The 25,422-nt window shown below is 48.6% G+C and overlaps 1 protein-coding gene across 5 annotated transcripts in view; it reads left to right on the forward strand.

Moving 5' to 3' along the window:
• The window catches only part of BRSK1 (BR serine/threonine kinase 1), a 57,107-nt gene that overhangs the window by 14,573 nt on the left and 17,112 nt on the right, over positions 1 to 25,422 (forward strand). For 4 of the 5 annotated variants that reach the window (XM_048517209.1, XM_048517210.1, XM_048517211.1 and 1 more), the window contains exons 2-12: positions 496 to 590; positions 1,489 to 1,574; positions 8,425 to 8,565; positions 9,996 to 10,112; positions 12,065 to 12,098; positions 14,976 to 15,044; positions 18,857 to 19,003; positions 21,458 to 21,489; positions 22,360 to 22,524; positions 23,033 to 23,130; positions 24,707 to 24,857. In XM_048517209.1, the coding sequence (XP_048373166.1) occupies positions 496 to 590; positions 1,489 to 1,574; positions 8,425 to 8,565; positions 9,996 to 10,112; positions 12,065 to 12,098; positions 14,976 to 15,044; positions 18,857 to 19,003; positions 21,458 to 21,489; positions 22,360 to 22,524; positions 23,033 to 23,130; positions 24,707 to 24,857 (1,135 nt within the window). Of the gene's footprint in view, positions 1 to 495; positions 591 to 1,488; positions 1,575 to 8,424; positions 8,566 to 9,995; positions 10,113 to 12,064; positions 12,099 to 14,975; positions 15,045 to 18,856; positions 19,004 to 21,457; positions 21,490 to 22,359; positions 22,525 to 23,032; positions 23,131 to 24,706; positions 24,858 to 25,422 lie in introns of those variants that run through there. The other variant, XM_048517213.1, reaches the window with a different exon arrangement.

A 25,422-nucleotide genomic window follows, 5' to 3' on the forward strand; every position in this document is an offset into this window, starting at 1 on the left:
TAAAATCCAGCTGCAAAGTGCATTGAAAGTGCATTATTCTGCATGTCCGGAAGGGTCCTATGTGTTGCATACATGCAGGTGGAAGATGTGCTGTTAAGGTGGGAGAATTTTTAGTTGCCTGGTCCTAGCCCCCCCTTTGGGTGATCCCGGTTTTCTTGAACGTCCTTGAGCAGCAGTGGCGTAGGAGGTTAAGAGCTCATGTATCTAATCTGGAGGAACCCGGTTTGATTCCCAGCTCTGCCGCCTGAGCCGTGGAGGCTTATCTGGGGAATTCAGATTAGCCTGGACACTCCCACACACTCCAGCTGGGTGACCTTGGGCTAGTCACAGCTTCTCAGAGCTCTCTCAGCCCCACCTACCTCACAGGGTGTTTGTTGTGAGGGGGGAAGGGCAAGTAGATTGTAAGCCCCTTTGAGTCTCCTGCAGGAGAGAAAGGGGGGATATAAATCCAAACTCTTCTTCTTCTTCTTCTAACCATTTCTCGTGTTTGCACAGGTTTGGTGAAGCTCGGTGTCCACTGCATCACAGGGCAGAAAGTCGCCATTAAGATTGTGAACCGGGAAAAGCTTTCCGAGTCAGTCCTAATGAAGGTAAGCCAGGACGGGGAGAGAAGGCGGCATGATGTAGCCTGATCTTGTCAGATCTCAGAAGCTAAGCCAGTCTGGGAGACCACCAAAGAAACCTGCAGAGGAAGGAAATGGCAAACCCCCTCTACTTGACAGCCCCTGTGTGGTGTAGTGGTAAAGAGCAGGTGCAGTCTAATCTGGAGAACCGGGTTTGATTCCCCGCTCTGCCACTTGAGCTGTGGAGGCTTTTCTGGGGAACCAGATTAGCTTGTGCACTCCCACATATGCTAGCTGGGTGACCTTGGGCTAGTCACAGTTCTTCTGAGCGCTCTCAGCCCCACCTACCTCACAGGGTGTTTGTTGTGGTGGGGGGGGAGGGAGGGAAAAGAGATTGTAAACCCCTTTGAGTCTCCTTACAGGAGAGAAAGGGGGGATATAATTCCACACACTTCTTCTTTGATCAAATATCTGACGAAGGGAACTTTGTATTGTCGAAGGCTTTCACGGCCGGAATCACTGAGGTGCTGTGTGGTTTCCGGGCTGTATGGCCATGTTCTAGCAGCATTCTCTCCTGACGTTTCGCCTGCATCTGTGGCTGGCATCCTCTGCATCTTCAGATCCTCTGAAGATGCCAGCCACAGATGCAGGCGAAACGTCAGGAGAGAATGCTGCTAGAACACGGCCATACAGCCCGGAAACCACACAGCACCGAAGGGAACTTTGATTCTCAAAACCTTTTAACCTGGAAATCTTTTTGGCCTCCACTGTGCTGCTGAACTTGAATCATGCGAATGATTAAGGTCTCATTCTCTTCACCAGGAGCAATTTCTATTTGAGATTCTCCAAGATGCTAACAGCATTGTGAAGAACTCCTCCCTATCCCCAGATCTGTTCACATGTATTTTTTTCGCTCCCGTTTTAGGTGGAACGGGAAATTGCCATTTTGAAGCTCATTGAACATCCCCACGTCCTCAAACTCCACGATGTCTACGAAAACAAAAAATATTTGTAAGTATTTATTTACAGATATTGGCCCTCAGTCTCCTCATACGCTTGTGTGCGCCTGCGCTTCCTTCTGAGGGGAACCGTTTTCTTATGAGGGGGATACTCCGGAGATTGGATCAGGGAACATTTTCCATATGAGAAGTTCCTAGACATCCTCAATGGAACCCCAAATGTTGCCACTCTCTGCTAGGTGGCTTTTGCTTAGGATTCCAGACAGGCCATGCAAACTTCTTGAAGGAATGGCAGGATACCACAGGATACCAAATTCATTTTATTTAGACTAGGGGCGTTGAAGTAATTTGTTACAAGGGCGGAATATAACATAAATGTGACTTGGCCAGGCCGGGCCCTGTGTGTGGGTGGGTGTGGAAGTGGGTGAGGGTGTGGGTGGGTCTCCAGTCCAGATTGGCACCGGGGCCCCTTCCACGCATGCAGAATAACACACATTCAGTCCACTTTCACAATTGTTTGCAAGTGGATTTTGCTATTCCGCACAGCTTCAAAGTGCATTGAAAGTGGTTTGAAAGTGCATTATTCTGCATGTGCGATAGGAGTCTAGGGGGTGGCTAACTCAGCTTGAGAGGGTTTATCAGGCCCATGAGCCAGCTGACCCCCCAAAACCCCTCAATAGGGAGGGAGGGGTTGCCTCAGCCAGCTCGTGGGCCCAATAAGCCCTCTCAGGGGGCCAGATCTGGGCCCCGGGCTGCAAGTTTGACACCCCCGATTTAGACAATAAATAAAACATGTTGACATGAAGTGGTGCTAAAGTGAGCAAACAGAGGCCCCTTCCGCACACGTAAAATAATGCGTTTTCAAACCACTTTCACAACTGTTTGCAAGTGGATTTTGCCATTCCGCACAGCTTCAAAGAGCACTGAAAGCAGTTTGAAAGTGCATTATTCTGCATGTGCGGAATGAGCCAGAGAGGCCAAGTTAACAAATATTACCGGCAGAAGAGAGGAAGGCAGAAAGATTTGATCCATAAGTCATCCCTCTAGAAATTTCTTCCATGGAAGCCCCGTGTGGCAAGCTGAAATGGATGGTTGGCCACCCTCGAAAGAAGCAGAGGAGGGTGTTGGAAACTTGGAAAGATAAGCCATTAACTACTAGATAGATCTTCTGAAGGAAACTTTCATAACGCAGGCTAAGGCTATTTGCACTCATGTGGTCTCTTTCACATCCTTCCTGTTTGATTCTCAGTTATGCACGTTTCCCCCTCGGTGGCAGTCACGCCGCCTTCAAATCAAAGAATCCCCACTGTTTCCAAAACCTCTGAAAGTGCAACTTTTCCTCTCCTTTTGCAGGGAACACAATGCATTTAGTTTGCTCATTCCTGCCTGCCTTCCCCTATCCATGCCACACCAGTTCCTCCCGCTCTTTGGGCCACCATTTCAGAAGGCTCAGAAGGGCTTTTTCCCCATGGTGAAGGTCTATTGCAAGAGACGCAGTGAAATTGACAAGAATTAACACTGGACCAAAGACAGCAGGGGAAAAGAAAGATGGCAGGCAGAGGTGTAGCTAGGGAAAATGCAGCCCGGTGCAAAATCTGAGTTTTGCTGCCCCCCCCCCCATGTTTGTTTGTGTTTTTTGTATTTTTTAGTGTTTTTTCAGGTTTAAGCCTGCAGGGGGCACAATTTTTAGACTAGCAGCATCAATATTTCAGGGTATCTTTAGGAGACTCTCCTGATGATACCAGCCAGGTTTGGTGAAGTTTGGTTCAGGGAGTCCAAAGTTGTGGACTCTGAAAGGTGTAGCCCCCCATCTCCTATTAACTCCCATTGGAAACAATGGGGGATGGGGCACCCCTTTTGGGAGTCCATAACTTTGGATCCCCTGAACCAAACCTCACCTAACTTGTGTGGTATCATAAGAAGAGTCCCTTGAAAACTCCATGAAATTTCGGTGCTGCTAGCCTAAAAACTGCACCCTCTGCAGGCCAAAAACTGAAAAACACTAAAAAATACAAAAAACAAACCTGAAACTTTTGCTGCCCTCCCAGGCGCACGCCCAGTGCAACATGCACCCCCCCCCGCCCCATTGTAGCTACACCTCTGATGGCAGGCAACCTCCCCAAGTAGAGGTTACATAGAAACAGTGAGGAGGCAGAGGGTGGGTAAAATGGTGAATCGGATCAGATAGGGAAACTTTGCAGGAGGTGGATCCCTGTGCAAACAAAAACCACAAGGAAACCCCATGGTGAGCAAATAGCCGCGGGGTAAGTAGTGCGTGCATAAACGGCCCAGGATGGCCAACTCAGTCAACAGATGTTGGATGCCGTTAAGGATACCAGAAACATCTGAGTGATGTGCCATTGGCATGTGGCTCCTCGCTGAACTGAAGAGGAGACTGCCAATGGAACATAGGCAGGGGAACTGTCCAGTGAGTTCTGGCGCATGCTGATGAGCGAGAAGAGGTTAGACAGGCAGACATGCCTCAGGCACCGCAGATTTTTGGGTTGGCCTGAGTTGAAAAGCAAGGCCTCTACTTTCATCATCTCTCAGGCTTGAGGCCTGATTAAAGCATGACATTGGTGGCCAAGCAATGCTCAACCCTGCAATCTTCTGTGTGCCCAGAGTCTCACTGAAATAGCACTGCAGTGTGCACGACTCTGCTGTGGGTGCGACATTAGGAAGCCAGCGCCATTCTCACCAGGGCTATGGATCTCTGGCATGCTAAAGTTGCACATTACACCACTGTGAGCCTAGTTTAAAAGGACCATGAAAATGTTGACAGAGAGAAATTTTTCTCTCTTTCTCACAATACTAGAACCAGGGGGCATTCATTGAAAACGCTGGGGGGAAGAATTAGGACTAATAAAAGGAAACGCTTCTTCACACAATGTGTGATTGGTGTTTGGAATATGCTGCCACAGGAGGGGGTGATGGCCACTAACCTGGATAGCTTTTAAAAGGGCTTGGACAGATTTATGGAGGAGAAGTCGATCTATGGCTACCAATCTTGATCCTCCTTGTTCTCAGATTGCAAAAGCCTTAGCAGACCAGGTGCTCAGGAGCAGCAGCAGCAGCAGAAGGCCATTGCTTTCACATCCTGCATGTGAGCTCCCAAAGGCACCTGGTGGGCCACTGCGAGTAGCAGAGGGCTGGACTAAATGGACTCTGGTCTGATCCAGCTGGCTTGTTCTTATGTTCTTATGACCAGAATCCTTGAAAGAGCACATGGGCAAGATTTTCTTCCCCACCAGAATCTCATTCTCCACCAGTATTATATTCCCCACCAGTAGCTCAAAGAGCTACAGGTTGGGGGGATTGCATGAAGCCCATTTGCACAACTGCTTTGCTTCGTTGGCTGTTGTGGGTTTTCTGGACCATGCGGGTGTGGTCCGGTAGCTTTTGCTTCTAAATTTTCACCCACATCTATGGCTGGCCTCTTCATGGTAAGACGTGAAACCTATTTTAAGATGTGAAACGCATCTTTCTGTGACGTGCCTCTGAAGAGGCCAGCCATAGATGTGGGCAAAAACTACTGGGCCGCAGCCACACAACCTGTAAAACCCACAACACCCAGATGAAATGGTCAAAAGCTGTGTAGATTGCCAGCCTCCATGGGGGCCCAAGTGACATTCCTCTGAAGATGCCTGCCATAGGTGCAGGTGAAACATTAGGAGCAAAAACTACCGGAATGTGGCTGCACGACCCGGAAAACTCACAACAGCCAGTTGATTCCAGGTGTAAAAGCCTTTGACAATACTTGGCTCAACATTGTGTATTTTCTTTCTTCTCTGAGCCACACCAGCCCTATTCCCTAGTCCTTGCTTTCCGACTCACACGCTAATGGCCAAATCCAAAACCTGACTTTGCTCCTGTCCCTTTAAATGTTTGCTCGACATGGGGGGGAAAGCCGCTGGAACTCTGGAGACTGCGTGATCGGAAAAGTTTGATTTCTGCATGTCGCTCAGCTACTAAAACTAGAGCAGCCAAGCGATCCTATGGGCATCCCAGTCTTCTTATTTCTGAGCTCTTTGGGGTAATGCCCAGTGGTGGGATCCAAAAATTGTAGTAAAAGGTTCCCATGGTGCTGGGATTCAAACTGTGGCGTAGCGCCAATGGGGCTTGGCGGGGCACAACGGGGGCATGGCCGGGCATTCCAGGGGCTGGGCATTCCTGGGCGGGGCTGTGGCAAGGACGCAGCCGCTGCGCCAGTCCTTGAGCAGGAAATGGATGCACGCAAGCACAGGCTGCCACGCACGCCGGTGCACCTCCTGCTAGACTGCTTCAAGTTCTGCACGCTACTGCTGAGAGGAGGGGCATAACTAAGGCAAAAATCCCGTGGCAAAATCACCAATTAGTAACCCCCTCTCGGCACACACAAATAATTAGTAACCTACTCTCGGGAACCTGTGAGAACCTGCTGGATCCCACCTCTGGTAATGCCGTGATTCCCTAGGTAGCTCTTGGTGTGTTAACGTTGCAAGAGCCTGTGGTCTGTGTGCGTGTGTCTTCTGTGTGTGTGAGCTGTCCAGCATACCAGGCGGTACCAGACAATAGGCGTTCTTCACACATAGACATCCTTTGTCGCCTTTCGTCCGTTGACACAATGGGAGTGGGGAGGGAACCGGGTCTGGAGGAAGAGGCTGCTCGGAGGAAATATTCATATTTAAAAGACACAAACAATAGAGGTAAGAGCCTCGTGGTGCCTGCAAGACGAAGACCCCTTCCGCACATGCAGAATAACGCACATTCAACCCACTTTCACCATGGTTTGCAAGTGGACTTTGCTATTCCGCACCGTAAAATCCAGCTACAAAGTGGATTGAAAGTGCATTGCTCTGCATGTGTAGAATAGGGCCTAACAGATTTATCTGTCAGTCTCCTACAGTTTTGTCCTTTCCCTTCCTGCAAGATGCCTAGAACAGCAGGCATGGTTCTCTCTTGTTATCTTTCTTTTATTTATTTTGCTTCATTCGTACCGAGGGCTGCCAGCTCTAGGTGAGGAAATATTTGGAGATGTGTGGGATAGAACCTGGGGAGAGTGGAGCTGCATCTTTGTAGGGTATAATGACAAAGAAACCACCCTCCAAATCAGCTATTTTCTGCAGAGGAACTGATCTTGGTCATCTGGAGATCAATTATAACAGTGGAAGCTCTCCAGCCACAACCTGGAGGTTGGAAACCCTATTTATAACCTGTTTTTCCCCCCCAAAGGAGATCCGAAGCTACTTTGTTTATTGTCCTCCATTTCAATCCTCGTTCTGCTATGGAAACATGCCAGGTGACCTTGGGCCCTTCACCCACTCTCAGACTGACAACAAAGTTGTAATATGTTGGAGTTGTCAGCATACCAAATGGGTAGTTATAATAATGGGTGTGTTTTTTTTAAATGTCAAGGGTGCCTCTGAGCTTGCCGGTCTTTCTCTGTCCATCGCTGCTAAACCTTAGCCAGCCTTTTGTGTGTTTGGAGTGAGGGAAGGCCTTCCCTCTCTGTCGTCCTGCTCTCTCCTCAGCGTGAGGTAAATCAGGTCAGGTGAGAGACTGAGATGGCCTGCCTGGTTGCCAGAGGACCAGGTGGTGTTGGAGAAAGGAGGGTACATCCACCACCAACCCACTATGGGCCAGCTTGCTCCTTCCTTGGGTTGCTGCCATGGTTTTAGTCTGTTCTTACAGTAAGCTTCATCGTCTCCTGACAGCTGCTCAGTTCTGGGATGAGAGTAAGGGAGGCAGAGAAATGGGGGTTGTCGGTTTCTTTTCATCCTTGGCGAAGGACCTTTCCATCCTTGGCAAAAGACAGAAGAAGGCTAGTGGCTTACCTGTCCTCCATTATCTGTTTTAAGGAGGGACCCACCTGCCAACCTTGGGCACTATTAAACAATGCCCTAACCCACTCCTCTGGAACATGGGAAGGGTGCCACATTGGAGGACGAACCGCAGGTGGTTTCCAAGGCACTGAGTGGCTGTCACTGCTTCAGGCACAACGCTGTTCCTTTATGGAACCATTTTCCGTTTAAAACAGCCCAGGGTGTTGTCAGGTGTGATGATCGAACACATGCGGATTTGACTCCACATATACCGGTTGTGGGTCTGTGTCGAAGCAGGGGCCGATTGCGCACTCCCTTGACCTTGTACAAGAATGTGTTTAGATATTTATTCCCCAATTTTTATTTCAGCGGGGACCCAAAACCGCCTATAACATGCTCCTCTCTGCACAACAATTTGGCGAGGTAGGCTAGGCTGAAAGAAGGGCTGGTCTAAGGTCATCCAGTGAGTTTCATGGCAGAGTTGGGAATTTACACCTGGGTCTCCTAAAGCTCCATCTGACACTCTAAAGTCCCTTCCGCACATGCAGAATGATGCACTTTCAATCCACTTTCAAGGCACTTTGCAGCTGGATTTTACTGTGCGGAAGAGCAAAATCCACTTTCAAACCATTGTGAAAGTGGATTGAAAGTACATTATTCTGCATGTGCGGAATATGAGAATTTGGTCATATTTGAAGCCACTCTGCCTCTTCTGTCTACATACCTGGTGTTCTTAAATTATGGTCACTGGTGTCCATATAATGGGTTAGATTAACATCTGTTAGGCCCCTTCCGCACCTGCAGAATAATGCACTTTCAATCCACTTTGCAGCTAGATTTTACTGAGCGGAACAGCAAAATCCACTTGCAAACAATTGTGAAAGTGAATTGAAAGTGCATTATTCTGCAGGTGCAGAAGGGGCCTTAATTTAGCCACAGCCTTTTTAAAGACTCTGGTTGATTCTGCAGCTTCTTTTCCTGTCTGCCTGAGTAGGAATTCAGTCTGAGGTTGTTTCTTTTGTGGCCTGCAAGATTCCCATTATTTCTTCCTGCCTTTCTCCTCTTCTTGGTGCCACTGCCTCTGGGCTCCTTCTGCGACAGATACCTGGTTTTGGAACACGTCTCGGGAGGGGAACTTTTTGACTACCTGGTGAAGAAGGGGCGCCTGACACCCAAGGAAGCCAGGAAATTTTTTCGGCAAATCGTCTCAGCCTTGGATTTCTGCCACAGCTATTCTATATGGTGAGTCCCCTTACCCTCACCCCATCCTGATCTCACACCTGTGTTTCTTGCACCTATACATCATTGAAACATCATACCAATCTATATTGAATAAGTACTTCACAGTTTGCCAGCTAAGGCCTCATCTGTTCCTGTGCCTTTAACAACTGCTTGATCTGCTTCCCTGATAGGGTTAAATGTTCCCTTCTGCTAAATTCTACAGGTCCCATTAAAGGCACAGAACCCATCAACAGTAGACAGGCTGGCAACCATTATTATTATTATTATTATTATTATTATTATTATTATTATTATTATTATTATTATTATTATTATTATTATTGTTATTATTATTATTATTATTATTATTATTATTATTATTATTTTGGTTTATATACCGCCCTCCCCCGGAGGGCTCAGGCAATTAATTTTCAGGCAATTAAAAAATTACTTAAGGAAAGTTTGTTCGTCTAAAAAGTTGCCAGCGCTGTGTCATTCTATGCATCTGCACAAACCGTCATATATAATTTTTAAAATCCAGTTTATAATCCTCGTTGTTTGGTAAATTTCTCTCCATTTCTCCATTTCTTTCTGCCACCCCTTTCTTAAAAAAAAAAGTTTAAATGATAGCAGGGATTGTTATTGCCACTCAAAGTAGTTCTCGATTCTGTTGGCTAATGGAGCAACCAGTGAGTTGACCTAAAATGATCAGCAAGATGTAATTAACAAAATACTCTGGAATTTCTTGCATATATTAATGTTTTGTCAGGGTATCTCTGGAATAATTGCTTCTGAATGTAAAATGTTTAAAGGAATCCACAGCCCATTTTCACAGCCACGAAAATTGAATTTATTCTTTCAAAATAAGACCTTGCGTTCCGAGCGCTGAGATGGATTCTCTACTGTGCTGGAAGGCTGTGTATTTTTATAATAGATTTTTCAAAAGCTTTACATTTGAAACAATCCAGAGGAAGAACGAACAACCCCTTTCTGAACTGTTATCCTTGAGATAAGTCCAGATTCGCCCAGCTGTGGGTTCAAGGGGCAGAGTTGAGAGAAGGTGGCGTTTGTCTTTTTTTACGAAGCAAGCCTTTATTGGCATAGACAACAGTACAACAATAATAAAAAACGGATTAAACAGCATATACAATACAGGTCGAAGGAAATCTACTGGCGTTTAGTAATTTCCAGGAGAAGGTCTGCCACTATCATACAGAGAGAAGGATCAGGGTTGTCCAACAAGTAGTGTAATCTAATTAAATCGGGGAGATGGGGTAATTGTAAAGGAGTAAGATTCACATACTTGGATCTGATTTCCTTGAATCTGAGACAGTGTAGTAATTGGTGGGCCAGAGATTCAACTGAGCCATCGTTACATGGGCACAATCTTTTAGCCTTTTCTTGTGTTTGTCTTTTTAATGATCGTCCCTTTTATGTTTGGACCTCCCCAGCCATCGAGACTTGAAGCCAGAGAACTTATTGCTGGATGAGAAGAACAACATCCGGATTGCGGATTTCGGCATGGCCTCCCTGCAGGTCGGAGATAGCCTGCTGGAAACGAGTTGTGGGTGAGTCCGTTTCTATACAGACAGGTGGGTTCTCGGGACCCCCACCCCCAAAAAATGGGTGAGCCAGGAGTGTTGATATGCGGAAGGGCCGATTCACATTTGCAGTATTTCTAGCAGCTAAAATAATAAACTACCCTGTTTCCCCGAATATAAGACATCCCCAGAAAATAAGACGTACCCTGTTTCCCCTAATATAACATATCCCCGAAAAATAAGACATAGTAGAGGTTTTGCTGAAGTGCTAAATATAAAACATCCCCCCAAAGTAAGACATAGCAAAGTTTTTGTTTGGAAGCATGCCCGACGAACAGAACACAGGAAAAATAAGACATCCCCTGAAAATAAGACATAGCACATCTTTGGGAGCAAAAATTAATATAAGACACTGTCTTATATTCGGGGAAACACGGTAGTAGAGGTTTTGCTGAAGTGCAAAATACAAGGCATCCCCCGAAAGTAAGACGTAGCAAAGTTTTTGTTTGGAAGCATGCCCGACGAACAGAACACAGAAAAATAAGACATCCCCTGAAAATAAGACATAGCGCACCTTTGGGAGCAAAAATTAATATAAGACACTGTCTTATTTTCGGGGAAACACGGTATGAAGGGCTGAGTCACTAGAAACTCACAGTGGGCATATATCGGGGATCTGTGGCTAACCCTGAGTTTCCCGTGCATGTGTCCAACTCCTCTGTGAGATGTATCTTCCCTCAGACATTATGTGTTCACTGGAAGAAATGGATGTGCATGCAGCAGACTCATCTGCAGTTTAAAATGTTATCTATTCTTACGTCAGCCACAAGATTCCCATCTGTCAAGGAACATAAGATGCCCCTCTTGTCATTGGACTTCTCCTGTTTCCCACCTGTCCCCAGTATGTGTCCTTACCCCCTAGTCAGGAAATCAAGGGTAGTGATCCACCAGTGTTCATTGCCAATCCTTTTTCGGCACATCCTTGTCCCACCCCTTTCCTGGGGTCCCCAAACGTTCTTTGAGAGAGGGCTCCGTTAGCTCTGCTGCTTGGCTATTCAGCCCGCCATTTTGGAAACAGCCCTCGACAGATGCTACCTGTTGGCCACGAGGCTTCACAAATCCAAACTGTGAATCCTCAGGGGACTGTGTTGGACAGATTTATGGAGGAGAAGTCGATTTATGGCTACCAATCTTGATCCTCTTTGATCTGAGATTGCAAATGCCTTAACAGTCCAGGTGCTCGGGAGCAACAGCCGCAGAAGGCCATTGCTTTCACATCCTGCATGTGTAAGGTGACCACATTTTTCGTATTAGAAAACGGGGCGCGCACGCACCCGCAGCAGCACACTGCCTTTTGCGGCAGCGCTCCCCAGTCAGGGAACAGGGAAGCGCCCCAGAAGGCTTTTCTGGCAGCCCCAGTGGGCCTTCTGGGCTTCCCTGTTTCCTGACTGGGGAGCCACCAAAGGCAGTGTGTTGTGGCCATTGTCCCTAATCGGGACAATGGCATAAGCCCAGGACGCTGGACACTCTAATGCAGCTGCGAGTGTCCCACAAAATCGGGACGGCTGGTCACCGTATGCATGTGAGCTCCCAATGGCACCTGGTGGGCCACTACGAGTAGCAGAGAGCTGGACTAGATGGACTCTGGTCTGATCCAGCTGGCTTGTTCTTATGTTCTTATGTGTTTACTGGGGTTGCCAAATTTGGCTTGGGAAATTCCTGGAGATTTAGGGGGCGGAGCCTGGGGAGGCCGGGACCGGGGGGGGGGAGGAACCTTATTGGTGTATAATAATAGCACACGGGCCCGCCTTCCAAAGCAGCCATTTTCTCCAGGGGAATTGATCTCGCCCCATAGACAAAGCTGCATGTGCTTGTTGCCTACCTGTTGGCCCCGTGGATCAGGTTTCTCCTGCGTTTCACTCTTCCTCTGTCTCTCTGTCTTTCTTTCTTTTTTTTCTGCCCCCAATGCTGGGCTGCAGTTCTCCTCACTATGCATGTCCCGAGGTGATCAAGGTAAGGATTCGGCCGCCTTTCATCTTTCCTGATATATGCCCCGATCTTCTTCCCTTCCCTGTTACCCAAGGATCGCATCAGTAGGTTCTTCAGCCTAGCTTTGAGTGATTTCCTGGTAGACCTGAGTTTGGGCTTGGGGGTTTTTCAAGCATGTGCCGGACTGGGGTGTCAAACTCGCGGCCCTCCAGATGTTATGGACTACAGTTCCCATCATCCCCTGCCAGCTTGATGCTGGCAGATGGGAACTGTAGTCCATAACATCTGGAGGGCCGCGAGTTTGACACCTGTGGCAGAAGACTGATTTCAGGAGAGCTGGGAATGGGATATTTGGGGGGAAGCAGTTGTTGAATGCAAGAAAGGAAGCTGTGTGTATATTTGTGTGTGTGTATGTAAACACCTGTATATACACACATCTATAGACCTTGATTAATTGGAGTGGGCTGGTTTCCATTATTAAAGGAGTTGCCTCTAATAGATCAGCAGGATTTTTTTAAAAGAAAGAAATAATACAAGTACTTAAGAGTCAAGTCAAGTAAGCCTTCATTGGCATAAGACAAAAGAAAGAAAAGGGTTACATATAAGAAGTCAAAAATAATAACCAGGGCCCCTTCCACACATGCAGAATAATGCACTTTCAATCCACTTTCATTGCCCTTTTGCAGCTGGATTTTACTGTGCGGAGTAGCAAAATTCACTTGCAAACAATTGTGAAAGTAGATTGAAAGTGCATTATTCTGCATGTGCGGAAGGGGCCAAGGAGTCAATATACAGTTTGCATCTCCAACCATTCACTGAGTCTCTATAATATCGAATAATAAATTTGCAACTAGCACACAATGTGCTGGATCCTCTTCATTTCAAAAGAAAAGTACCTTATGGCAGTCAGATAGGCCAAGCACTTAACAAATAAAGAGTTTTAAAATTTCACCCTCGGTTGAGTATGTTTCTGGCAGTGGAAAAGAGTCTGTTCCAGGGTTTCCACCTAACCCAAACCACAGGAACAAAATCTCCTCTCTTTTATTGTCTGATCATACCTGCTGTACAGGAGAGCAGAAGGGATCACGTTGAATCTAGCCAGAGTAAGTGCTCTCCTGAATCTAGGGTTCCATACAGTGGAAAGATAATTAGCTACACAGCCACGTATGGCCGGAATCCCAATACTCGCAGGGGAGCAAGGTTTTATTGGCAGAAGCCAATAGGAGGTGGCGGAACTCCACGTTTCACAGAAAGCCTTTAACAAGTGCTTAGAAAAGCGGCAGAGAGCCAGTGCCGTCACAAAAAAGGCGCTCCCTCCTCTGTGCAAGAAAAGGAAAGGGCCCACAGCTCAGTGGTAGGGCTCCAGCTTGGCACGCAGAAGATCGTGGGTTCGGTTCCTGGCATCTCCGCTTTTTAAAAAAGGATCCAGTCGTAGTTGATGCGGAAGACCCCCGCTCGCTGCCAGTCTGAGTTGGTAATACTGACCGTGAGGGACCGAGGGTCTCATCCTACATAGAGGCTGCTTCATATGCTCAAGAGGGAGATTTAGAAGAAAAAGAGTTTGATTTATACCCCACCTTTCTCTCCTGCATGGAGACTCAAGGTGGCTTACAAACTCCTTTCCCTTCCTCTCCCCACAACCCTTGTGAGGTAGGTGGGGCTGAGAGAGTTCAGCAAGAACTGTGACTAGCCCAAGGTCACCCAGCAGGAATGTAGGAGTGTGGAAACACATCTGGTTCACCAGATAAGCCTCTGCCACTCAGGTGGAGGAGTGGGAATCAAACCCGGTTCTCCATATTAGAATCCACCTGCTCTTAAACACTAAACCCGGTTCTCCATATTAGAATCCACCTGCTCTTAACCACTATGACACGCTGGCTCCCTAGGGAGCAGGTCTACTCAGAAGTTGCCTCTCATAGATCTCAGACATTGCTTCTAATGGACTCAGAAGGTCTACTTAGAAGCAAGTCCCATCTTACTCACATGGGGAAAGTGTTTTTAAGATTGCTCTGTTTAGTTTAGTTTAGAAGCAATTGCTGTTTAGAAGCAATTCTTCACCTTAAATCCACCGATTACACCTGTGTTAATTAAGAGACCGTCCTATATTGTATTTGAGCTTAGATTGAAGCATTACATATGGGGCTAGAGAGCTGTTTGTCATGGTTCCTATGTCCTCTACGTGATGACTCTGCCTTTTAGCACACGGTGAGTCAAACTTTCAGCCCTTTGAATCAAGGAAGAAGAGAAGAGTTTGGATTTATATCCCCTCTTTCTCTCCTGTAGGAGACTCAAAGGGGCTTGCACAACAAACACCCTGTGAGGTGGGTGGGGCTGAGAGAGCTCCGAAAAGCTGTGACTAGCCCAAGGTCACCCAGCAGGCGTGTGTGGGAGTGCACAAGCTAATCTGAATTCCCCAGATAAGCCTCCACAGCTCAAGCGGCAGAGTGGGGAATCAAACCCGGTTCCTTCAGATTATAATGCACCTGCTCTTAACCACTACGCCACTGCTGCTCCTGAAAAGTTCCGATTTCTTCAAGCTCTCCCAGAGGTTCTATGTAGGCCAGGATAGGTCCTTTCCCCAGAAATAAGGGAATTTGCGGGGATCAACAAAGAAAGCACTATCCAGGCTCCAGGGTGTTGGGTATAGAGGAATTGCTCAATTTTCGGGGAACAGGTGGGCTCAGATACCTTTCTGGTAGCCATAGAACTGAATCAGATTAAAGGGCACAACTCCCCATCTGCACAGCTGAATTCCTCCTTAGCTGCCACTAACAACTGTATGTGCCTCTTACCTTTAACCCTAATTTCTCATAGTCTGCCCAACAACCCTCTTTTGTCCCATCTCCCAACCCCTGGCAAGAAGAAGCCAACCTGCAAATCTCTCTCCTTTTTGCCCCTTAGGGAGAGAAGTATGATGGGCGCCGCGCTGATATGTGGAGTTGTGGAGTCATCCTCTTCGCCCTGCTGGTGGTAAGACGCACCCCGCACAATCAGCATCGGTCTCCACGCTCCGTGTCACACAACTTTGAGGGTTTGGGGACACTGCGAGGCAGGGGATGATGGGAACTGTAGTCCATAACATCTGGAGGGCCGCGAATTTGACACCTGTGGCTATCCTGTCATCTTTGGATTCCTTTGCAGGCTGAGAGTTGGCCACCCTACAGTGGTGGAATTCAAATAATTTACCAACCGGTTGTTTACAAGCACCATTTTAACAACTGGTTCCGCCAAAGTGGTGCGAACCGGCTGAATCCCACCACTGCAACCCTATCTCAGCACCTCCACATTTGGCTTAAAAGGTTTAAGATTAATATGTAGCAATACTGAATTTAGCATGTGAATATTTAAGTTCGTGGCTGGGGAAGTCCCCGGAATGAGGTTTCCTCTGCTTATAGCAATTTGTGGCTGACATTTGGGTCGAATCCCCACTACCGTCTTAGCCAGGTTTCAGAACACAAACGACCACAAACCTGGTTAGTTTGTGTTCTGAAACCTGGCTGAGACGGTAGTGGGGATTCGACCAGGGAGGTCGTCCCTCAAACCTGGTTAGTTTGTGTTCTGAAACCTGGCTGAGACGGTAGTGGGGATTCAACCGGGGAGGTCGTCCCTCGAACCTGGTTAGTTTGTGTTCTGAAACCTGGCTGAGACGGTAGTGGGGATTCGACCGGGGAGGTCGTGCCTCAAACCTGGTTAGTTTGTGTTCTGAAACCTGGCTAGGGGAGAGTGGGGATTCGACTCAGGGAGGTCACCTCAAACCTGGTTAGTTTGTGTTCTGAAACCTGGCTGGAGACGGTAGTGGGGATTCGACTGGGAGGTCGTCCCTCAAACCTGGTTAGTTTGTGTTCTGAAACCTGGCTAAGACGGTAGTGGGGATTCGACTGGGGAGGTCGTCCCTCAAACCTGGTTAGTTTGTGTTCTGAAACCTGGCTAAGACGGTAGTGGGGATTCGACCGGGGAGGTCGTGCCTCAAACTGGTTAGTTTGTGTTCTGAAACCTGGCTAAGACGGTAGTGGGGATTCGACCGGGGAGGTCGTCCCTCAAACCTGGTTAGTTTGCGTTCTGAAACCTGGCTAAGACGGTAGTGGGGATTCAACCGGGGAGATCGTGCCTCAAACCTGGTTAGTTTGTGTTCTGAAACCTGGCTAAGACGGTAGTGGGGATTCTACCAGGGAGGTCGTGCCTCAAACCTGGTTAGTTTGTGTTCTGAAACCTGGCTAAGACGGTAGTGGGGATTCAACCGGGGAGATCGTGCCTCAAACCTGGTTAGTTTGTGTTCTGAAACCTGGCTAAGACGGTAGTGGGGATTCGACCGGGGAGGTCGTCCCTCAAACCTGGTTAGTTTGCGTTCTGAAACCTGGCTAAGACGGTAGTGGGGATTCAACCGGGGAGATCGTGCCTAAAACCTGGTTAGTTTGCGTTCTGAAACCTGGCTAAGACGGTAGTGGGGATTCGACCGGGGAGGTCGTCCCTCACACCTGGTTAGTTTGGCGTTCTGAAACCTGGCTAAGACCTGTAGTGGGGATTCACTGGGGAGGCCGTCCCACAAACCTGGTTAGTTTGTGTTCTGGAACCTGGCTAAGACGGTAGTGGGGATTCAGCCGGGAGATCGCGGCCTCAAACCTGGTTAGTTTGTGTTCTGAAACCTGGCTAAGACGGTAGTGGGGATTAGACTGGGGGAGGTCGATCCCTCAAACCTGGTTAGTTTGCGTTCTGAAACCTGGCTAAGACGGTAGTAGGGATTCGACCGGGGAGGTCGTCCCTCAAACCTGGTTAGTTTGTGTTCTGAAACCTGGCTAAGATGGTGGTGGGGACTGGACCGGGAGGTCGAGTGCCTCAAACCTGGTTGGTTTGTGTTCTGAAACCTGGCTAAGACGGTGAGTGGGGATTCGGGACTGAGGTCGCTGCCTCAAACCTGGCTAGTTGTGTGTTCTGAAACCTGGCTAAGGCGACGTGAGTGGGGATTCGACCGAGGCCGCCCCCACAAACCTGGTTAGTTTGTGTTCTGAAACCTGGCTAAGACGGTAGTGGGGATTCAACCGGGAAGATCGTGCCTCAAACCTGGTTAGTTTGCGTTCTGAAACCTGGCTAAGACGGTAGTGGGGATTCGACTGGGGAGGTCGTCCCTCAAACCTGGTTAGTTTGCGTTCTGAAACCTGGCTAAGACGGTAGTGGGGATTCGACCGGGGAGGTCGTGCCTCAAACCTGGTTAGTTTGTGTTCTGAAACCTGGCTAAGACGGTAGTGGGGATTCGACTGGGGAGGTCGTCCCTCAAACCTGGTTAGTTTGTGTTCTGAAACCTGGCTAAGACGGTAGTGGGGATTCAACCGGGGAGATCGTGCCTCAAACCTGGTTAGTTTGTGTTCTGAAACCTGGCTAAGACGGTAGTGGGGATTCGACCAGGGAGGTCGTGCCTCGAACCTGGTTAGTTTGTGTTCTGAAACCTGGCTAAGACGGTAGTGGGGATTCGACCCCGGGGGAGGTCATGCCTCAAACCTGGTTAGTTTGTGTTCTGAAACCTGGCTAAGACGGTAGTGGGGATTCAACCGGGGAGATCGTGCCTCAAACCTGGTTAGTTTGTGTTCTGAAACCTGGCTAAGACGGTAGTGGGGATTCGACCGGGGAGGTCGTGCCTCAAACCTGGTTAGTTTGTGTTCTGAAACCTGGCTAAGACGGTAGTGGGGATTCAACTGGGAGATCGCGCCCTCAAACCTGGTTAGTTTATGTTCTGAAACCTGGCTAAGGCAGTAATGGGGATTCAACCGGGAGATCGTGCCTCAAAACCTGGTTATTAGTTTGGCGTTCTGAAACCTGGCTAAGACGGTAGTCTGGATTCTACCAGGGAGGTCGTGCCTCAAACCTGGTTAGTTTGTGTTCTGAAACCTGGCTAAGACGGTAGTGGGGATTCGACCGGGGAGATCGTGCCTCAAACCTGGTTAGTTTGTGTTCTGAAACCTGGCTAAGACGGTAGTGGGGATTCGACCGGGGAGGTCAGCCCTCAAACCTAGGTTAGTTTGGTGTTCTGAAACCTTGGCTAAGGCAGTAGTGTGGGGATTCAACTGGGAGATCGTGCCTCAAACCTGGTATTAGTTTGTGTTCTGAAACCTGGCTAAGGCGGTAGTGGGGATCGGACTGGGAGGTCAGCCCCTCAAACCTGGTTAGTTTGTGTTCTGAAACCTGGCTAAGATGGTAGTGGGGATTCAACCGGGGAGATCGTGCCTCAAACCTGGTTAGTTTGTGTTCTGAAACCTGGCTAAGACGGTAGTGGGGATTTGACCGGGGAGGTCGTCCCTCGAACCTGGTTAGTTTGTGTTCTGAAACCTGGCTAAGACGGTAGTGGGGATTCGGACCGGGAGGTCAGTCCCTAACCTGGTTGGTTGTGTTCTGAAACCACAGCTAAGGCGGTGAGTGAGGATTGACTCGGGGGAGGTGAATCCCTCAAACCTGGTTGGATTTGTGTTCTGAACCACAAAGGCAGTAGTGGGGATCTCTGACCTTAGAAATCCAGCATTTTAGTACATCCCTGTCCAGAAATAGCATCAATCCATCTGATGCTGCTTTAAAAAAAAAATTCTTGAAGTTTAATGAATTCCAAAAATTTTCAAACTCTGCTTTATATTATTGTCTACGTATTTTTTTTTTAAAATAGGATTTTTTAATACTCACAAAATTCCAGTGCAAAAGTTTTAAAATCTGAAAGATCAGAGTTGGCAAACATTTCAAAGTGGTTGAACTTGCGTGGGCTTTTTAAAGGATGCAGAGTTCTCCTGCCTTTCATCCCGCAGGGGGCCCTACCCTTTGATGACGACAACCTACGGCAGCTGTTGGAAAAGGTGAAGCGAGGGATCTTCCACATGCCCCATTTCATCCCGCCCGATTGCCAGAACCTCCTTCGGGGCATGATTGAGGTGGAGCCAGAGAAGCGTCTTAGTGTGAGTTCTCCAGCCATCCCTGACCCGAAAGACACCCAGCTGGCCTAAACCGGGGCCAGGGCCTTTTCTGCCCTTGCCCCAACCTGGCGGGACACTCTGGCCCAACAAACCCACTGGGATCTAATCAGTGTTGGGATCCAAAAATTTTAGTAACAGGTTCCCATGGTGGTGGGATTCAAACTGTGGTGTAGCACCAATGGGGCTGGGCGGGGCACGACCGGGGTGTGGCTGAGCATTCCGGGGGCGGGGCATTCCTGGGCGGGGCTGTGGCAAGGACCCAGCCGGTGCACCGGTCCTTGGGCGGGAAACGAATGCACGCAGGCGTAGGCTGCCACTCACGCCGGTGCCCCTCCTGCTAGACTGCTTCAAGTTCTGCGTGCTACTGCTGAGAGGAGGGGCCTAACTAAGGCAAAAATCCCGTGGCAAAATCACCAATTAGTAACCCCCTCTCAGCACACACAAATAATTAGTAACCTACTCTTGGGAACCTGTGAGAACCTGCTGGATCCCACCTCTGGATCTAATGCAGTTCTGTAGAACCTGTAAGATGGAGCTGTGCAACCGGGCATAATGCTGAAGCAGCAGTGGGTTACCACTGTTAGATTAGTGTCCGTCATCTTACCTTTCCCCTCTTTTCCTTGCTGTTAGTTGTATCTTGCAGCAAAAGGAAGAGAACACACCATCTGAGGATTGATTTTACTGTGCTTTTCATTGATTTTAGACTGTGTTGAAACATATTGGAAGCCGCCTAGAACCCTTAAGGGGAAGGGAGGCATAGAAATGTGATAAAACCGATCTGTCTATCCATGTGAGGCAGGTCCTGCTGTTGAGCCCTGGGCTAAATGTTCACTTTGCAGGTCCTGCTGTTGAGCCCTGGGCTAAATGTTCACTTTGGCCCAACTGGATGTGACTCTAGGACAGTGGTGGCGAACCTATGGCACTCCAGATGTTATGGACGACAAATCCCATCAGCCCCTGCCAGCCAATTGGCCATGCTGGCAAGGGCTGATGGGAATTGTAGTCCATAACATCTGGAGTGCCATAGGTTCGCCAGCATGGGCAATTGGCCATGCTGGCAGGGGCTGATGGGATTTGTAGTCCATAACATCTGGAGTGCCATAGGTTCACCACCACGGCTCTAGGAGATCCGAGTCTTCCCAGGGATTTTGAAGAGCAATTGCAGCCATTAAGGAGTGAAGGCGGATCAGGGACACATTGCAGCAGGAATGGAAGTTTAAACCTGGTTCCTCAACTGTTTTACTCATTTAATCCTCTTCCCTACCCCACGACGGTATTATTATCCTCGGATATCGGGGAAAAGACATTATTTCTTTGCTGATCATTTTTGCATCTAAAAGTAATGAGAGGAGGAGGAGGAGAGTTTGTATTTATACCCACTTTCTCTCCTGTAAGGAGACTCAAAGGGGCTTGCAAACTCCTTTCCCTTCCTCTCCCCACGACAGACTGACACCTTGCGAGGGGGGGTATGACTGAAAGAGTTCTGAAGGAACCATGACTAGCCCAGCCTCATCCAGCAGTCTTCGTGTGTAGGAGCGGGGAAACAAATTCAGTTCACCAGATAATCCACTGCTCGTGTGGAGAAGTAAGGAATCAAACCTGCTCCTCCAGATTAGAGTCCACCTGCTCTTAACCACTACAGATTAGAGTCCACCTGCTCTTAACCGCCACACCACGCTGGCTCTCAAGCACCAGGGTTGGTGGTAGGAAGGGGATTCAGTCAGTGGGGCAAGAATGAAAGCTGTTCTAATATGATTGTTAGGGAATCGTCTGATGAACATCCAAGTAAAGAAATAGATTTCCTATGACGATTGAGGCTGAGATTAAGCTTGGGAGAGCCACTCTTATCTCACCTCGGTCTTGGGTTCTTTTCCCTCCTAATGACTCCAGACCAGCTGATTGTTCAAGGATTCATTGTAAAAGTTCAAAACAAAGAAATAAAACATAAATGCAGTAAGAGATTGCTGAACTGGTTACATTCCTTTTGGTTCTTTGTCCCCATTCCGGGAACCCATGGCCCAGAGATGCTTCTCTGACCACGTCTCAAGATGGAATTCCAAAACCTTTGTTTTCCCCCTCTCAGGAAAACTCTGTTCAGGCCACGAGGTAACTTAGGCCTTTGAAGTTTCATCCTGGCACCTCTGCATAGTTTCCTGTCCTCCCTCCAGGAGATCAAAAGGCAAAGATGCTTTTCACAGTCATATGTGACTTTGCTAGTTTTACAGTACTATTCCATCACATTTCCCTATAGTGTATTTTCCCCATTCTCTTCCCCTTTCCTTTGCCAACTAGCATATGGGGATAATTTGTAAATAAAGCACATTTTAAAAAAAATTGTGATGTGGTGGTGATAGGGTGTTGGCTGCTGAGGAGGATGCACGGAGAAAAGACACTGAACACTGTTCTTTTTCTATCCCCTTCATGTGTCGGCTGCAGCTAGAGCAGATTCAGAAGCACCCGTGGTTCTTGTGAGTATCTCCAGACCTTTCTGTCTGATTTGCACCCAGTTCTCCATCCCTTTCCTTGTTTCAGCTGTTGCTGAGGGTGTGGAATGGGAGCCAGATACCGTGTTTCCCTCAAAATAAGACAGGGTTTTATATTCATTTTTGCTCCAAAAGATGCACTGGGGCTTATTTTAGGGGATGTCCTATTTTTTCCCCTATGATTTTGCACCCCCCCCCCCACGTGACCAGATCAGCTGCGCTGGGGAATCCATAACTGGGGCTTATTTTTGGAGTAGGGCTTATATTTCAAGCATCCTCCAAAAATCCCGAAAAATCATGCTAGGGCTTATTTTCAGGGTAGGTCTTATTTTCGGGAGCTTCGTGGCAGAGGAATATACAGTCTGCTAACATCTTTTTGTGAGACAGAGTATAATGCCCTTGGCTATCACTAATAAAAGGAAACACTTCTTCACGCAACGTGGGATGGGTGTGTGGAATATGCCGCCACAGGAGGCGGTGACGGCCACTCACCTGGATGGCTTTAAAAGGGGCTTGGACAGATTGATGGAGGAGAAGTCGATCTATGGCTACCGATCTTGATCCTCTTTGATCTGAGATTGCAAAGGCCTTAGCAGACCAGGTGCTCAGGAGCAGCAGCAGCAGCAGCAGCAGAAGGCCATTGCTTTCACCTCCTGCAGGTGAGCTCCCAAAGGCACCTGGTGGGCCGCTGCGAGTAGCAGAGACAGACTCTCTGGACTAGACAGACGCTGGACTAGATGGACTCTGGTCTGATCCAGCTGGCTCGTTCTTATGTTCTTATGTTCTTACTATGCCTTACCTTAGCAGTGGCACTTTCCCTCTTTTAAACTATTTTTTTTGCTCCGTCTCACCCAGGGGAGGTAAGAACGAACCCGAGCCTGAGCAGCCCATTCCTCGAAAGGTGGCAATCCGGCGGATCCAATCGGTCAGCGAGTTGGACCCCGACGTGCTGGAGAGCATGCATTCCTTGGGCTGCTTCCGCGACAAGAACAAACTGAAGCAGGAGCTGCAGAACGAAGGGTGAGAAATTAGGTTTCACGGCTCTGCGGGTAGGGAGAAAGGAAGTATGGAAGAAAGGAAGGTGTGAACAGATAGTTGCAGGTGGGAAGAGGGGAGAAAACTGAAGAGAGCGGGTGGGGAAGACGTCTGTAACCTAAGGTGGCCAGCCGTCTGCTTTCAGCGGGACACTCCACGCTTTATGCTGATGTGTCCAGCGTCCACGGGTTTTGACATTGTCCCGATTAGGCAGTGTGCTCCCGCGGCAGCGCGCACGTGGCTGCAGGAGCACACTGCCTTTTTATGGAGTGCCTCCCGGTCAGGAAACAGGGAGCCCAGAAGGCAGTCGCGGCAGCGCAGGAGGGGAGCGCCTCGGCGCTGCGCAGTGCCTCTTCTGGGCGCTTCCTTCCCTGACCGGGAGCCGCCACAAAAGGCAGTGTCACCTTACTGTAACCCCCCTTCTAAATCCAGGGCAGTGGACACTGTCCTCACCCTGAGCCCCAGCCTTCAATTTGCTCCCTCTCTGCTTCAGGGAGAACCAGGAAAAAATGATTTACTATCTGCTCTTGGACCGCAAGGAGAGATACCCCAGCTGTGAGGATGAGGATCTGCCTCCACGCAATGATGTTGGTGAGATACTGGGGGAGTCCTTTCTCAAAACCAATTACAGGGAGGGGGGGCATTGTTTGCTGGTTTCCAGGCAGGGGCGTAATGAGGCAAACTGTAGCCCTGGGCAAAACCTGAGTTGGATCCCCCCCCCCGCCATGGGCAGCCACTCCACCACGACCAATTCTTTTTGCACCAGGACATTGGTGCCTGCAGGGGGTGCATTTTTAGACATATCAGCACCAACATTTCAGCGTATCATCAGGAGACTGTCCTTATGCTACCCCCCAGATTTGGTGAGCTTTGGTTCAAGGAGTCCAAAGTTATGGACTCCCAAAGGGGGTGCCCCATCCCCTATTGTTCCCAATGGGAGCTAATAGGAGATGGGGGCTACAGTTTTGAGGGTCCATAACTTTGGCCCCCCCTGAACCAAACCTCACCAAACTTGGGGGGTAGCATAAGGAGAGTCTCCTGATGATACGCTGAAATTTTGGTGCCGCTAGCCTAAAAACTGCACCCCCTTCAGGACAAAAATGGAAAACCACTAAAAATACCCAAAAACGAACCCTGCATTTTGATGGCCCCCACAAGGTGGTGCCCTGGGCAGCTGCCCACCTTGCCCAATGGGCATTACGCCCCTGTTTCCAGGCCTCCCAGAAAGGTACCAGATACATGATTCTTCTGGAAGAGTCGAAAAGGGTTTCCAGAGTGTCCTGTAGCCCTGATTTAGGACTTCTTTGCCTCTGTCATGTGGTTCCTTCCTCCAAATCTCATGTGGAGACTTCCTTCTTGGTGTGAGACTGCTCCAAGTTGTCCCACTGCTGAGCCTACGTCCAGTGGTGGGATCCAAAAATTTTAGTAACAGGTTCCCATGGTGGTGGGATTCAAACAGCGGCGCAGCGCCAATGGGGCTGGGCGGGGCACGACGGGGGCGTGGGCGGGGCATTCCAGGGGCGAGGCATTAATAATTTCTCTGTTATTGTAAAAAACTCTTACTGTAAGTTCCTAATTTCCAGCTGGTATCTTTCTGTCCATAATTTAAACTCATTATAGCAAGTCCTCTCGTCTACTGCCAACAGAAGCAACGACTTCTCCTCTAATTGACTGCCTGTCCAATACTTCATACTTTCAAATACTTCATTTTGTTTCTAGAAATCAAAAGAAGGAGACTTTCCTTAAACAAGGGACTTGACCATCTTTCTAAAACATGTTTTTACAACAGCCCAACAGGGAGAATTATCCCGTTTTCTACCTTCGCTAACCAGCCACATAGGAAACAACAGGACTTTATGATTTTTGGACCTAGTGGAATTTCTAACGGAAAAGCAGACCCAATTAGTAACCCCCTCTCGGCACACACAAATAATTGGTAACCCACTCTCGGGAACTGGTGTGAACCTGCTGGATCCCCCCTCTGCCTACGTCCCATTCTTTCCTCTGCCCCACTCAACACCGCTGCATCAGAACAATGCTGGTATGTGCGGTGTTTAACTGAAGACACTGTAGAGGTTTGCCGTCTCCCCCTGAATACCCACATAATTGGTAGCCCCTATACCTGATCCAAAAGATAGCCACGACCTACTTGTTCTCCCTGTTTCAGACCCCCCTCGGAAGCGAGTGGACTCACCCATGCTGAACAGACATGGGAAGCACCGGCCGGAACGGAAGTCCATGGAAGTTCTGAGTGTCACGGATGGCGGTTCTCCTGTCCCAGCCCGACGGGCCATAGAGATGGCGCAGCATAGCCAGAGGTGAGCAAGAAGAGGAGTTTGGATTTATACCCCACTTTGCTCTCCCTGTGAGGAGACTCAAGGTGGCTTACAAGCTCCTTCCCCTTCCTCTCCCCACAACAGACACCTGGTGAGGTAGGTGGGGCTGAGAGAGTTCCGAGAGAACTGTGACTAGCCCAAGGTCACCCAATAGGAATGTAGGAGTGCAGAAACACATCTGGTTCACCAGATAAGCTTCTGCCCCTCAGGTGGAGGAGAGGGGAATCAAACCCGGTTCTCCAGATTAGAATCTACCTGCTCTTAACCACTACGCCACGCTGGCTCTCAGAGTCCGGAGAGGTATGTGCTCAGCAGAAGAGAAAAGCTGTTGCGGTTTGGCATCAGGAAGTGTTGTGGGTTTTCCAAACAGGCTTTCCCCTATGATTGGAGGGGGAGGTGGAAACTGCAGACCATTGAATTCTCGGTTGCCCTGCAATGTCAATTTATTTTGGTAGGCTATAGTGTGTAAAGCAGTGGTGTAGGAGGTTAAGAGCTATAGGAGCAGCAGTGGCGTAGGAGGTTAAGAGCTTGTGTATCTAATCTGAAG

This window comes from Sphaerodactylus townsendi, linkage group LG15, assembly GCF_021028975.2.
Source record: "Sphaerodactylus townsendi isolate TG3544 linkage group LG15, MPM_Stown_v2.3, whole genome shotgun sequence".
Lineage (NCBI taxonomy): Eukaryota > Metazoa > Chordata > Lepidosauria > Squamata > Sphaerodactylidae > Sphaerodactylus > Sphaerodactylus townsendi.